This window comes from Platalea leucorodia (genome assembly GCF_965183815.1).
Source record: "Platalea leucorodia genome assembly, chromosome: 4".
NCBI classification, from domain to species: Eukaryota; Metazoa; Chordata; class Aves; order Pelecaniformes; family Threskiornithidae; genus Platalea; species Platalea leucorodia.
The window spans coordinates 21733074-21747434 of NC_138826.1; the positions used below are offsets into that span (position 1 = coordinate 21733074).

At 40.0% G+C, this 14361-nt stretch overlaps 1 protein-coding gene across 1 annotated transcript; it reads left to right on the plus strand.

Annotated features, from left to right (window-relative positions):
* Positions 1 to 1996: 1996 nt before the first annotated feature.
* Positions 1997 to 4984, plus strand: GDF2 (growth differentiation factor 2; the record flags this gene model as incomplete). The annotated part of the gene is made up of 2 exons (XM_082309720.1): positions 1997 to 2342; positions 4044 to 4984. The coding sequence occupies 2 exons, from the start codon at positions 1997 to 1999 to the stop codon at positions 4982 to 4984; spliced, it is 1287 nt and encodes a 428-aa protein (XP_082165846.1).
* Positions 4985 to 14361: the final 9377 nt, after the last annotated feature.

The following is a 14361-nucleotide window of genomic DNA, read 5'->3' on the forward strand; positions in this document are numbered from 1 at the left end:
ATGTAAAGAGAGCTAATGAAAGCTTTGAAAAGATACACACTGGAGGAGTGAACCACATAAGGAAAGGAGATTTTATTTCTGCATGTGGCACTGGTGGACTGCCACTAGAAAACTATGTATAGCCCCGGTGTTCACCTTTTGAAAAAGATATTCAAATTCTGAAAGAGACACAAAAAAGAAATAAAACCAGAGAAAATGTCTTAGAACATGTGACCAAAAAGCACAATCTGTTTATTTTATCAGAAAGCAAACTGAGAAGTAACTTGATTACACTGTACACCTACTTTGACAGAGAGAAAATGCCAGCACTGTGGGGCTCCTTAAGCTCGCCAGAAAGTTACAAGAACTCCTGTCTAGAAGGGGAAGCCAGGCACAATGAAATAATAAATGAAACACCATTTTAAGTGTAAGTGACAATCTTTTAGAGTAAGTGCTAAAAAAATGGAAGAAATCTTCAATTCTTTGACATCTTCACATAAGTTCTGGAGACCCTTAAAAAGTTATGTTTTAGCCAAACACAAGTAATTGGGCTCTGAACACAGGTAGGAAACACAAAGGCCTTGAGTAAAATGTAACGGTCTTGCTGTGCAGGAGACCAGGACCAATGCCAAATAATGCTTTCTGACTTTACACCATAGGAACATAATTAACCTGAATCTTGGATCCCAGTTGTCACTTGAACAACTGTGAGTGAGTATTTGAGAAGCCTGGTCTCACTTTAAAAATGGTGTATGCACTGCTAGGAAACGGGAGAAGAATGGCCAGAAAGGGCAAAATCTTGTCTGCATCTTTGCAATGAGATTTTTTTTTATGTAAAAGCTCATAATACTGTTCAGACGTTATGGCACGTGTACGGTGTGGATTGAGTTGTGCTTAGAAAAAATGTTACATTAATAGTACAGATAAAACACACGTATCATTAGATTAAATCATAACGCATTCATTAAGATAAATAGCAAGCGATATTTTTGTCTATAAATAAACTAGGTTTTTTTCTTCTGTATCATGAGAAATTCTATTATCAGTCTTGTATTTTTGCCTTGGCCTATTCTTCTCATGGATAACAGTATCTTCATAGATAATCTTCTTTATCTTCACGGAGACCTTTTACTTTCCATGTGGCCTTAGAAGGCTTAGTTCTGTCTTCATTTTGAAGTCACTGAAATAATGACTGGTTGTTCTTGGACTGGATTGACCATCAAGAATCTAAGAAATATATTACATAAGATACTATAAAAACAAGACTAAATTCCCATACACGAAAGGAATCAAACTGAAAATGGACAAGCCTGAAAGCAACATGAAGCAAACTTGACAAAAACCAGATATTTCACTGTGTACAAACAATAGCTCTTGGCTGATAAATGGAAAGAAGTTTTAAGGTTGTTTGCGTTGTCATGAGATCATGTCTTGCAGAATCACAGGTCTCCATCAAATAATCGGGGATTTTCTGATGGCATGTAAAGGGACTGTAATAAAGATTCGTGAGATGTTATTTACTAATAGCTGATAGAGTAACTTTGTTCTAGATCTCTGTTTTCTAGTCTTGATGAAAACAGTGTAATCTTCTACGTCCCTAAGAAAGCCTCTCTCTCTCTGTTGGCAAGGAAATGATAGAAGAGCGTAATTAAGCAATGATGACCCTAAAGTGAAATGTGGGTTCTTTACAATATACAATGTCCTTCCCACCAGCCACATGTGTTTGTCAGATGTTTATAGAATCTTCATTAACTAAGAGCTTTGCTAGATAACAGAAGCTGAAGCATGGCATCAATGACTCTGATAAGGGCAAGTGTACAACCAATCTGCTTGACAACTGACAAGAGGCTGGGGTTTGAAGCAGACTGCAAAAAGAACAGAAGAAAGTGATTTGCAAAGGGCATTCCAGTTGTTTGCCTTCCATCTCCTTTCCTCTGTCTGTAATGAAACAAGATTTTTAATCACCTAAAATACCACTGTTCTCTTGTCTCTCCATCAGAAAGTAAATATAGAAGCGATGCATTACTTTGGAGTATTAGCTGCACTGTCTGTTTTCAACATCATTGCCTGTTTGACAAGAGGCAAGCCTTTGGAAGATTGGGACAAGTTATCAGCTATGGGAAAGTCTGATGCACACTTTCATGATCCTGGGGAAGTGGAAGATGAGACTCATTTCAACTTTAAATCTTTCCTGGAGAATATGAAAACGGATTTACTAAGGAGTTTGAATTTGTCAAGAGTCCCCTCACAAGTGAAGACCAAAGAAGAACCACCACAGTTCATGATTGATTTATACAACAGATATGCTGCAGACAAGTCCTCCATCCCTGCATCCAATATTGTAAGGAGCTTCAGTACTGAAGGTAGGAGAAGTCCTAAACATGTGGACTAGAATTTTTAAAGAACTACATGGACAGTAGGTACTCAAATTCTTTTGAAATTCAGAGGGAATTGAGTGCTTAGCTTCCACAGATTCTTTAGAAACAAAATAGATTAAAATTTTGTATTGTAGTCTTGCTCTGTAGTTTCTTTCAACTTTTAAAATAATACCATTACGTTTAGTTTTCTTCTTTGATATTTTTACTGTACAATATTCTCTTCTGAAACACATCAACTGAGATGATGTACTGAATAACAGGGTTTACATGAATCATGCTTCTGAAAGCTAGAGATCTGGGACTGAGTTTTAATGTTAGAATGCAAGCTTTTGGTCATGTATAATTGAGACAACCATGCTAGAGAGCTCTTCTTTCAGGTGGGCTCTTCTCATACTTAAAAACCACAGCAGCCAACTGAGAAATGTGTCTCTGGATCCAAGCAAGGAACAGCAGTGCTCCCCCAAAATTCTGGTTTAGATGGAAAGATCTACATGGAAATGGGTAGTCAAGCTTGTATCAGCTAAAAAAATTCAAGATCCGTGTCTGTGTAACATTACATACACTTTTAAAAGCTCCATCAAAAGAAGCAGTAAAAAGGTTAGAAGTAAATGCAGTCCTTGTGATAAAAATGACACAGGGAGAATCGAAGCTTCTGTTTTTATGAAAAATAAGACACACACAGATGACTATGGAGAACTCCAAATTCCCGAATTAGTGCCCCTAGTCCTGAAATGGAAAGAAACGGTAACGGTATGAGCTAGATTATAGTTTCCATATCTCACTCTCCTCTCTGACTGCTTTAGTGGGTAAATGCTGTGAAGAAGTGTCAACATCAGCCAAGTAAAATTGACCTAAAGCCCAATCATGACTGAGTAATTATCTTATATTGACCATCAAATAGACATCAGTCAGTGATGACTTTTAAACACTACCAATCTGATCTTCTAGCCAAACATCTGCCTTTCCCAAGGCAGAGTTGCTGTTACTGCACATACCTTTGCAAGAAAAAAAAAACAAAACAACACACAAGCTCAATGAGTCCAGCCTGGAACGAACTGGGACCTGGGCATGAAAGGCTGTTTCTCACCAAATCCCAATTTAGACAGACCCTGAAGCTTCAGATTAGGATTTTCAAAAACTTTTCTGTTTCCCCAAACTCCCAGTAATCCAAGCTGCTTTCAGAGTTATTTGAAGACAACAACTGCACAGCTAGTTCATAGAGATACTTAAATATGTAGTATACTTCTCTGTATTAGGAGGGCAGTTCATCCCATTGCATGATGATAAGAGTAGCAAATTCATAGCTTTTTTTAGGAATTCTTTGTGTAAAAGTCTCTTTAGGAAATTGCTAAATCTGAACACTTCCCAGATGCCTTATTTATGTACTTATAACTGACCAGCATCATCCACAGCTTGTTCTAGGCAGACTCTTTACAATCCTCTCCACACACTCACCTGACCATGCAATCTTGGTGAAAAGACTACCAACACCAGGGACCTCTATTTCCACTTTTCACTCCCTGCCCTTGAAACTTGGCCAGAAGATGGTATTGTTTGGTTGGGTTTTTTTAATGCTGGGTAGCCATGCTCTTATTTTACCCCCAAAATACATCCTGAGTCTTTTAAAAGCAAGTTACTTGGACAGTCAGAAGCACTGTAACCACGTCTTTTAATTTCCTATTGCAGATGTTGTTTCTTTAGCTTCACCAGAAGAAAAGCCATTTCAGAAACACATCTTGCTCTTCAACATCTCTATTCCACGATATGAGGAAATCACCAGAGCTGAACTGAGAATTTATATCTCCTGTCACAGGGAAGTTGGGTCTCTCTCTAGGTTGGAAGGCAACATGGTCATTTATGATGTTCTAGATGGTGATCATTGGGAAAACCCAGAAAGTACGAAATCTTTCCTTGTCTCCCACAATATCCAGGAGTGTGGCTGGGAGATGTTTGAAGTGTCCAGCGCTGTGAAAAGATGGGTCAGGGCAGACAAACTGAAGACTAAAAACAAGCTAGAGGTTGTTATAGAGAGTAAGACTCTGGGTGGTTTCACTTGTGGGAAGCTGGATATCAGTGTTACCCCTGACACTAAAAATCTGCCCCTGTTAATAGTGTTCTCTAATGACCGCAGCAATGGGACAAAAGAGACCAAAGTGGAGCTCCGGGAGATGATTGTTCATGAACAAGAAAGTGTGCTAAAGAAATTAGGAAAGAACAACACTTCGTCTGAAGAGGAAGAACAGGGAGAGGAAAAGGCCATTACTAGGCCCCACCAGCATTCCTCCAGAAGCAAGAGAAGCATCGGAGCCAACCACTGCCGGAGAACTTCCCTCCATGTGAACTTTGAAGAGATTGGCTGGGATTCCTGGATCATTGCACCGAAAGATTATGAGGCTTTTGAGTGTAAAGGAGGTTGCTTCTTCCCTCTAACAGATAACGTTACCCCAACAAAACATGCTATTGTCCAAACTCTGGTGCATCTCCAAAACCCAAAGAAAGCTTCCAAGGCCTGTTGTGTTCCAACCAAATTGGATTCAATCTCCATTCTTTATAAGGATGATGCTGGTGTGCCCACTTTGATATATAACTACGAAGGGATGAAAGTGGCAGAATGTGGCTGCAGGTAGTATACAAGGCAGAACCTCTAAGAATAAGAATACCCCCTTTTTCTGCTCCGTGTAAATCTGTACATTAGTGATGCAAATGAAAATCCTTGCAAACAAAGTTTGGAGCAGGGTATGGGGCTGGTTGTTGTTGTTGCTGCTTGTTTTAAAGAAAAACTGGCATTTAAAGAATGGCAATCATTGTAAATAGCCTGCATTATATATCATGGCAAAGTGAATACTGGATTAAAATATTGTGAGATTGAATGAACTATGCATTATTTGGCAATAGCGATACAATTTGAATACCTTATTTCAGCTTTTCCGTTTAATCAATTCTGTTTAGGTCACAAACTAAAGGATTTTCAGTGGGAATTTAGGATGTCCTGTAAACGTTTAATAGGTATTGAAATCTAATTCTCTCAGTCAGCTCTGACATTTTCAACTTCTGTAAAACTCAGTAAACGGAATTTGGTCTGCATGGTAAAGTCAGGAGTCTAAATCCTGCAAGCAAGATCATATCAGTAATCCCAGAGGCTTTTACAGGCAAATTATTTACTCCTGTAAGTGAAGACTTGCAGTATTCAAGACAGAAGAGACTCTCAGTCTTATTTCATTCCCAAGTTTCCTTCTGTGGGTAGCAGGTGCCTTGGTTTCAGCTTTCTTATCCTCAATGTCCCTATTTTTACCCCTTTATGGCACATACTTGAATGATAAGAAGTGCAGCCTTCCGCTTCTAAGACACTGTTTCCTAGGAGGAACAGCAGCCCTTATCTCCGCACAAAGATAGGGAGCCACTTTGACCTACGGCATATTCTTAGTATTTCTTTGCAAGAACATGCAGTCAAACAACATTCAGCCTTAGAAGCTGTATCCTAAGAGCAGTGGGGGTTGGCAGAGCTCAGCACTTGTGAAAAGCCCAGGCTACTTATTTAGAGGCTTAAATATGTTCTTTAGAGTCTGATATTAGGCTATGATTTTTCAAAAATTTCTTCTTAGGAGAAACTCTATTTTACATACAAAATTCTTTCACCCTTTAGAAGTCTGGGAAAAACTGAAAACCTCTGTGTTCTATGAGACTTATACTGCTGTATGGGAAATATACTATCATATAATAGTTCTCCTGACTTCAGTTGTATTTTCACTAAACAAGGCCCCCTTCTTTCCTGCAATTAAAGTAAACTTCCTTTGATTGTAATGAAGGTTTTGCCTTTACAAGAATAAAGTGTCTTCTGTAGGTTTCAGGTGATAGGCGTAAGTGCTGTACAATGCCACCATAGTCCACTTCACTTCTACTCGTCCACCACCTTATACACACACACACAAAAAAAAAAAAAAAACACTATCAGAGCACACTTTGATCCAAACCCACAGCAAACTACACATCTGGTCAAAATGGTGAAGAATATTGATGAGGTAAAAATCTAAACAGTAGCTTAATGTATGGAAGCAACAGGATTTAAATGGGTACATATGTTTCAAATTAGAGCAGCCTGTGGGCAAGACAAATTCATTTGGCATGAACAGGTCAGCTTGAAATCTAATACACAGTTTATTTACTATTGTTAACTTAATACAGAGCAAATAGCAGGTGAGTGTGAGCAGGGCAGTTGTAATTCCATCAAGAACTGCTGGTTACATCACAAACCATGAGCACAAAGCACGATTCACCAGAATCCCTGGACTGATTTATAGCCTATGTAGAACTGGGATGCAATTGGATCAGATCTGATATCCGGGTCCATGCAAACTCCATCCATAGCTGCATGTCATTAATCTCTTAAGCTTCCCATGGCAGTCCTCTCATTTTACCACTCCCCACTGGCTTCTACCATCTTACAGTCATCGTTATGTCTTCCTCCTTTCAGAACTCCCTGTATTCTCTCCCTGGTTTGTTCATGTCTCCTAAGCTTACGACGTTTTGCACAACTTCTCTTAATCAAGTAAAAGAAACCACCAAACAAGTACTTGGTGTGATCACATTAGAAAAGTTATTCACCCATGTGTCAAGGTAATTGTAGCTGTGTGCCCTTAAGTTATCTAAACACAAGGTCCTAGCTATATTTTGACTTCACTGAATACAGGACTTTGTCCATAATTAAATGAAAAAGTGGGGAAGGGGAAAGAGCAGTCCCCACATACCCACAGAGAGAAATTCTCAAGAATCAATTTTTCTTCTTTTTTTTTTTCACATTCTGAAGTCAAATGTTGATCTTTGTTTCCCAAGCTTACTTGGAGAAAAAAAAAAAAAGACCCCAAGCCTTTTTTGGCTCAAAAACTCCAATCCTAGCTATGCTATCGGAATTCCAGAGAAGCTCTACAGATCTCATCCCAAAACAGTACTACAAGTCGCTTTCGTATTTCAGCGACAACAATCAATTGCTCTTCCAGCTGGCTTTAACAATCACGTTCCCATAGGCTTAATGTTTTGGTTGGTACAGAAGTAAAACAAAATATGAATCTTTCCATAGGGTGATGATCAGGGTTAAGAAGAAATGAGAACCCAGTAGTGACTACAGATGCTACCTACAGCATGGCTGAAGTGTGTGTCAAATTGATGTTTGGTTTTACGCTGTAAATTTAGCAGCTTGATTTATGTAGTTTTGAGCATCTGATTTTAAACAATTGCTCGAGTTTCCTCATGTTTCAGCTGCTTTGGGATGTAATGAGTCAGCCAGGTGGCCACGATGTGCTAGAGTATACAGGTCACAAAAAGCAGGCAAAGCGCCTTGCCCCCTGCTTCAAGCTGGGGCCCATCAGACACAGAAAACCCCCTCTCATCACCAGATTCTGAACGTCAACAAGCAGCTTGCTGCTGCTAAGGAACAGGTTGGGGCTTGTGCACTGTTCAGGAGATGTACAGTTAAAATTAAAACTTACTTGTTTAACTCAAACACGTGGCTGGAGCATACTCTTGTACTCAGGCCCATTAGCTATCTGTGTAAGAGCCCTGGTAACATCAGAATCACCAGGTGACGCCACAGTCAATTTTAAGGCTACCCTATAGCACTTCAGTCTTAATAGATAAACATGGTAAGCTGGTGGAAGCTGGTCAGGAGATATAGCTGTTGCTATTTTTACATAGCTTCCTACCTCGTCTGTGTACACAGCAGGGACAATGTCCTCTGGTCTCATCCACTCCTCTGTGCCATGTCCCAACACAGAAGAACAGCAGATGCAACTTATCACTTAACAACACACCACCAGCAATCACTAAAGCTCAAAAAGATCTTCGTTTTCACTATTCTTTTCCACAGGGGAAGAGGCAATGGCCTCATGGGATTCTGGAGGTGTTAAGCTGGTATCTGCTCAGACACCTTTATACTGGAAACATCCTGACAATATGGAAATACTAACCTAGAATTGCCAGTTCCTGATATTCAGAATAATAGGGTTTAGACTGCCTCTTAAGGAGGCTTATCATTTCAGACACAATTGTGCTCTAACACAATTAATGCTGCTCCCAGATCACAGCTAATCCTTCTCTCCAGCCTCCTCAGAGCCTGGCCATTACCACATAATGCACATAGGTACATGGCCATGCACCATGTAGGTCCACATAGGCATACACTGTGAGCTCCAGGAGGTATCGGTACCTTGCTGTTGCTCCTCATAGGCAGGACTGAATCAAAGTTTGTTACTGCAAAGAAGAGCTGAAGGGTACAGATGGGAACAGAGAACGAGCTGGCAAAGCCAACAAGTAATGAATGAACAATGTGAAGCGAGACCCCATCCTCAAACAGCATAACAACAGCTCTGCATCCCCTCTGGCTGCTCCGAACAGCTAACAGGACACAGCATCTGACTACTAACCACCTCCCTTCTCCCTGTGTTAACTTCCCAACATACCATTTGTTGCGTGTTTAGCAGAGACAAAAACAGGGCAGGTCCCTCCGAAGTCTTTAGCGAGCGAGGGGCTCAAAGAGCTCTGCCCATCCATTTGCAGGGTGGGAGACTCTAACTGCAGGTGCTTGAGGTACAAATCTCCTCAGTGCCGCCCCGGGGCTGATTGAAGCCTACAAATCGCCTCAGAGCCATCTTTGGCCTCTCTTCAGCCTTCAGTGCTTTCTCTAAACCCTGCCTCCATGCTGCCTCGGTGCCATCGCTGGGCCGTGAGGGGCCTCCGTGCTGCCTCGGCGCCATCTTCAGGCTGCCTGGTGCTTCTGCGCCAGCTCAGTTCGTCACTCCTCAGCCATCTTCACACATTTTCTTACTCTCCCTCACACGGTACCTTAAAATCTCTCAGATTAAACGTGCCTCCTGCCGTCTCCCTCTGGGCTGCCCACAGCCTTTTTTGCCCTCTCCGTGTCTCCGAGATGTCCCACTGCCATGTTTGCACTGGCTGCTGCCTCCAGGCTGCCTCAGGAACATGTCCCTCCGAGCTGCCTCAGAGCTGCTCCTGTTTCTTTTTTGTCCTCTCCCTTAAAGCTGCTGCTGGACCATCAGTCATAATTCAGCTAAAAGTCTCACAGCAGAATGGCTTCAGTGTAGCCCTGGAAAACAGGACGCCCTGAGTCAGTCCCCTCACCCAGGCACAGGGTTTGGCTGGAGCCTGGCAGACCCGCCATTAGCCCTCACAAAAGCCTTGACGCTGGCCAGCCCACCAAAAGAGCTGAGTGAGCAGCGTCCCAGCAGGCTGGGCCTTGGTACTGGGCCGGCAACCAAAACTTCCGATCCAGCAACGGGGGAGAAACCTAGGTCTTTACAACAAACTAGATAGCTTAAGATGCCAACAGCTGGTCTGCCAGGACGTGCTGGGCACTTCCATCCTACATCAGTCAGCACGGCGGACAGCAGCGCCAGGACATGTTTGACCAGTCGTCAAAGGTGTCAGGCCCTCAGCAGCACAGTCGGTAGGAATTGGGTCAGTTTGGTGGCAGCCGTTCGTGGTGCCTGGCCACTAACCAAAGGGTAGGATGGATGACTGGAGTTCTCAGTGTTTCCAATAATAACCTCAGGCTAGGAGGGCTTTTGATGCAGTATTTAATATTCACTATTTATCATCGGCTAACTCTGGTGCACCATGCTGAACAAACATGTAAATCTATCAGAAATGTATGATCTAGAGGATACAGACAATATAACGCAAACACATAATATACCGATTCTCCAAGGACTGCACATCAATTTCCCCTTTTTGTTGAAAAATTACTTGCCAAAATTCAAAACTATGCTCCTGAATTAGTTCAGGTTGGATTGCTGCAATGCATTTTCCTGAAGCCCCCCTGAATCTTCTGCTTACCTAGAATACAGCAGTTCATCTGTTCAGCAGAGTTGGTCAATGTGAGTTTACCACAGGTGTGCTCTGTGAGCTGTGATGACTCTCCATCTTCTCCTGGCTGAGAATAGAGAGGTTTCAAAATGGGAATATACATTTTCCACCCTCCCCCAATCTTTCAATACAAATATAAATTGTCTTCTCATTCTTTTTTTTCCTTTTGTCTTTCTTGGTCACTGTAAAAAGAGAGAAGGGAAGGGAAGGGAAAAGGAATATTAACAGAAGAAAATAAAAATCCAACACATTTTGGATTTAAGTTTTTCTTATTACAAATGTAATCATTAAAGAACTCACTTGAAGTGCTATTTCCATTTTCATAAAATGGAAAGCTTTCCATATTAAAAAAAAAAAAGTGAAAGAAAACTTCCAACAGCTTTAATTTTAATTTTATACAGGTTTGTACAGCATAAGAACTGAAAGACTTAGGGACAAAAACCTAACATTACTTCTTTTGGCATGGGAATTATAAAGGAGTCTAAGGGTGATATTATTCATTATTTGTATTACCAAAGGGCCTAGAAAGCCTACTCAGGGACAAGGTTCCCTTTGTACTAAACGGTACAAGAGTGGAAGAGAAAAGACAGTCTTAGACCATACCTATGCAATCCAGTCATGCCCGTCGCAGACAGCCATGAAGTAGCACTGACCCAGACTTGTACATCTATAAAAGGCAGTGGAGGTTTGTCTAGAAATACTCACCAAAGTCCTGGAAGCATTAAATATTTCATTAGCGTAGTCTTGTGCTTGAGCTAATAAAGCCTGCCTCTCAGTATTTAGGAACCCAATATTACCTTTACATTAATTCTAATTCTTACATATAATTTAAAGTATGTCTGTATTAGAAGGCTCTACTAAAACCAAAAGTAGTTTATTTCCAAATTTCACCTTTATCCTGTTGGCATTTCTGCCAGTGAAAAAACTGCTCTTGCTGCCACCTTCAGATGACCCTCCTGCTACTGCGGTTTATCAGTGAGCAAATGATCTATATGGGCCTGATGAGATAATGGTGAGATCAGCCACAGATCAGAACCAGGGAGTATTGGAGCAAAATATGTAAAGCAAAAAATATATAGCAAAACATTTAATCTCGCTCTTGTGGAAGCTTTTTAGGATGTGATCTGAGTGATGCAGACCGTGCACGCAGACTAGTCTGGGGCAGATAAAATATCTCCTCTCAGAGTATGTGGGAAGTTCATACCCACAGGAAGTCAGAAAATGAAATACTTGTGGACAGATTTTAAAGGATCATAAAGTTTTATGAGTTAAAAAAGCTAGAGCTAGGCCTGAGCTATTGAGTTCAGCTCAAAACTGAAATCAAAATAGGAATTTGGCTTGGATTATATTAGAAATTAGAATTGATGGTAGAGTTATGTTTTGGATCTAGGTACTCAGAGTTCAATGAACACACTTGCATTAAACAACAAGTTTGATAAAAATTTAATCTATATGTATCAACAAATGAGTAAGTAAATAGTCATTCCCCAAAGCCAGAAGTATCCACACCACATAAAGAAGTATTCTTACCTTCTAACAACATCTATAAAGAATTACCAAGGTAGCAGAGAGTGATACATGTCACACTGAATTCAGGGCAAGAGAAATAGGTCACTGAACAGACCCAGTGTGGAAAAATACTTTTTTCCACTGTCCTAGCTTTTAAGTCATGCATGTTGGGAAAAGCATTTATTTTACATTTACATTATGAGGCTACTTTTGTTTCTGTGTGCTAGTGATAAAGTGCATGAGGAAGAACATGTACCTGAACTTGAGGAATAAATTTAGCTATGGAGTGTTGCCATATCTTGTTTTGTACTGGGTAAAACTAATCACAATCCTGCATATATTTCTCGAAACCCTAGCTTCATAAAAACTGCAGCTACAGTTTCCAGCCCTTCTGATATGAAAATCCCTAGAACATGATATAACACACAATAAATATTAGAAAAACAGAGAAAAATTCTTTTTTTAATCTTATGATTTTACAACAATCACAGGCAGGAAAGGGCAATTTCATGATTTTTAACCTCCAGATAAGGAGAGGTTCCTCCTCTCACTGGAGAAGAATATTGTGAATCTGTGGAAATACTTCCTTAAATGCTAGAGAAAAAAATTATCATATAATGAGTTTAGCAGTGGATATATAGAACTCATTTAGATATGGAAGGTTATTATCTGACACATATCCTGATTAAAAATGCTCAGTTACTGTCTGTTACTGTCTCCTGTCTGAGTATGGTCTTCATGGCAATTCATCTATGTCTTTTACATTCAGAGTAAGGTGAGGTGACTGTTAACACCTGGTATATAACATCTGTAACACCTTATAACACCCTTTGCACAGCAAGTTGAAACTGAGGTAATTTGAGTAATGCTTTGTCATTTCAAGTTATATTAATTTCTGTTCTAAAAGCAGAAAGTGGCAGAGAAGAATACAGTGGAAAAAAAGGCCCTTCTAAAAAAATAAGGTTTCTTTTAAGATTGGCTGTGATTTAAATGAAACTACTTTCAAGAAATCCAGAAAATATGAATTTCTCTAATTTTTACGGTAAATAATTTAACCTTATTTCCATCATTATCCCATACTTGTTAAAAAGTTTGATATAAATGTAAATGTCCATTATGTACTACGTACTGAAGGATTAAAAAAGAAAGTCCTATGTATACTCCATATACTCCATAAACATGCAGTCTCATTCTTTTTTCTGAGATAGAAAGCTGCACGCTTAAAGCTGCTGTACAGACAGACAGAAATAGAGATCCATCCTGACATATTCTTAGGGACATGGATTATTGTACTTTTTTTCCCAATTCCTGTCACAATGGATCCATTTTGTAAGCCTGCTCCTTGACTCCTGGGCATGCCCTCCTCCAGCACCCAGCAGGAGTAAAACGAAGAAAGAAATAAGAATCGAAAAAGGAGTTCCACAGAACAACCCAACCCCCTAGCCCAGCAGGCGAAATATCTAACCCTTCCATGTTTACACATTTTTACTTCATTGTTTTAGATCATACATATGTCTTCTTTATCGATATGCTTTGTTTCCATCGTAACAAAATTAGTCTATATCTTCCCTTTCAAGTTAATTGAAAGATGCTGAAACACACAAAAATTGCTAGTAGTAAAGTAACATTAAAATGTTAAGCTCTCCAGAGTAGGAATGTCAGAATTAAGATTATCTATGCATCATCCCCTTCTTGGTTGTATGCATTAATTACAGAATCACAGTTCATAATGTTTTTATTTCAGACGTCCCCTGCCTTAGTCAGTGCACAGAGCATGTGGTGCTTAAGAATTAAGTTGGGGATTTATGAAGTACGATATCTTGTCTATTGAATTGATTGTCTTAACGCATACTACAGTGTGTGCATTATTCCTGTGGTAACGGCATTTAGAGATGCTGTCAGAGGTTGGAAGTAAAGGTAGGGTATCTGGTAGACATTAATGTAGAAAAAGAGATCCTTTGCCCCAAAAAATTTCCAAGCTAGACAAACAGAAGAGCCGTGGGTTAGAAAAGTAACAGAAATCAGTTTGCCCAAGGTCCTGTCTACCGTATTGGCCACATGAGGAATTAATGAAGCTCTGGCAATAAATCCTGTAGCTCAAAAGTCAATTTCTGGACAAAGTGTGGTTATCCTGGAGAGTTTTTGGTCCAGCTGCCTTTGCCCTAGACTGCTGGATTATTTGCAGGAAGAAAGCAAGAACAGCAATTCAAACTGGTGATAATGCCCTGGAGTTAGGTCTGTGATGGATGTCACACACTGCCACAATATAAAACAGCCCCCCGAAATTAAGAAGATACAACAGATCTGAATCTCACTGCTTCTCTACCAATGAGGCACACAATGTTGCTGTGGAACACTTAATTACTTATTTATACATCATCAACAACAATTTTGACTATATCCTAGGCCACTCCTTTGACAAGAGAAGTGGTGACATTTTTTAAACTCGGGTTTAATTTTTACAGATGATAGCACAGCCTGTTTGCCAGAGATATCTGTGATTATAACATCAAGTTTTACAGCTTTTGCCATAGAGCAGTCCTTTCTCTAATGGACTCTTAGAACAATTTAATTGTTCCCTGTGATGGATTTACATTTGTACATTTACATACACACAAAT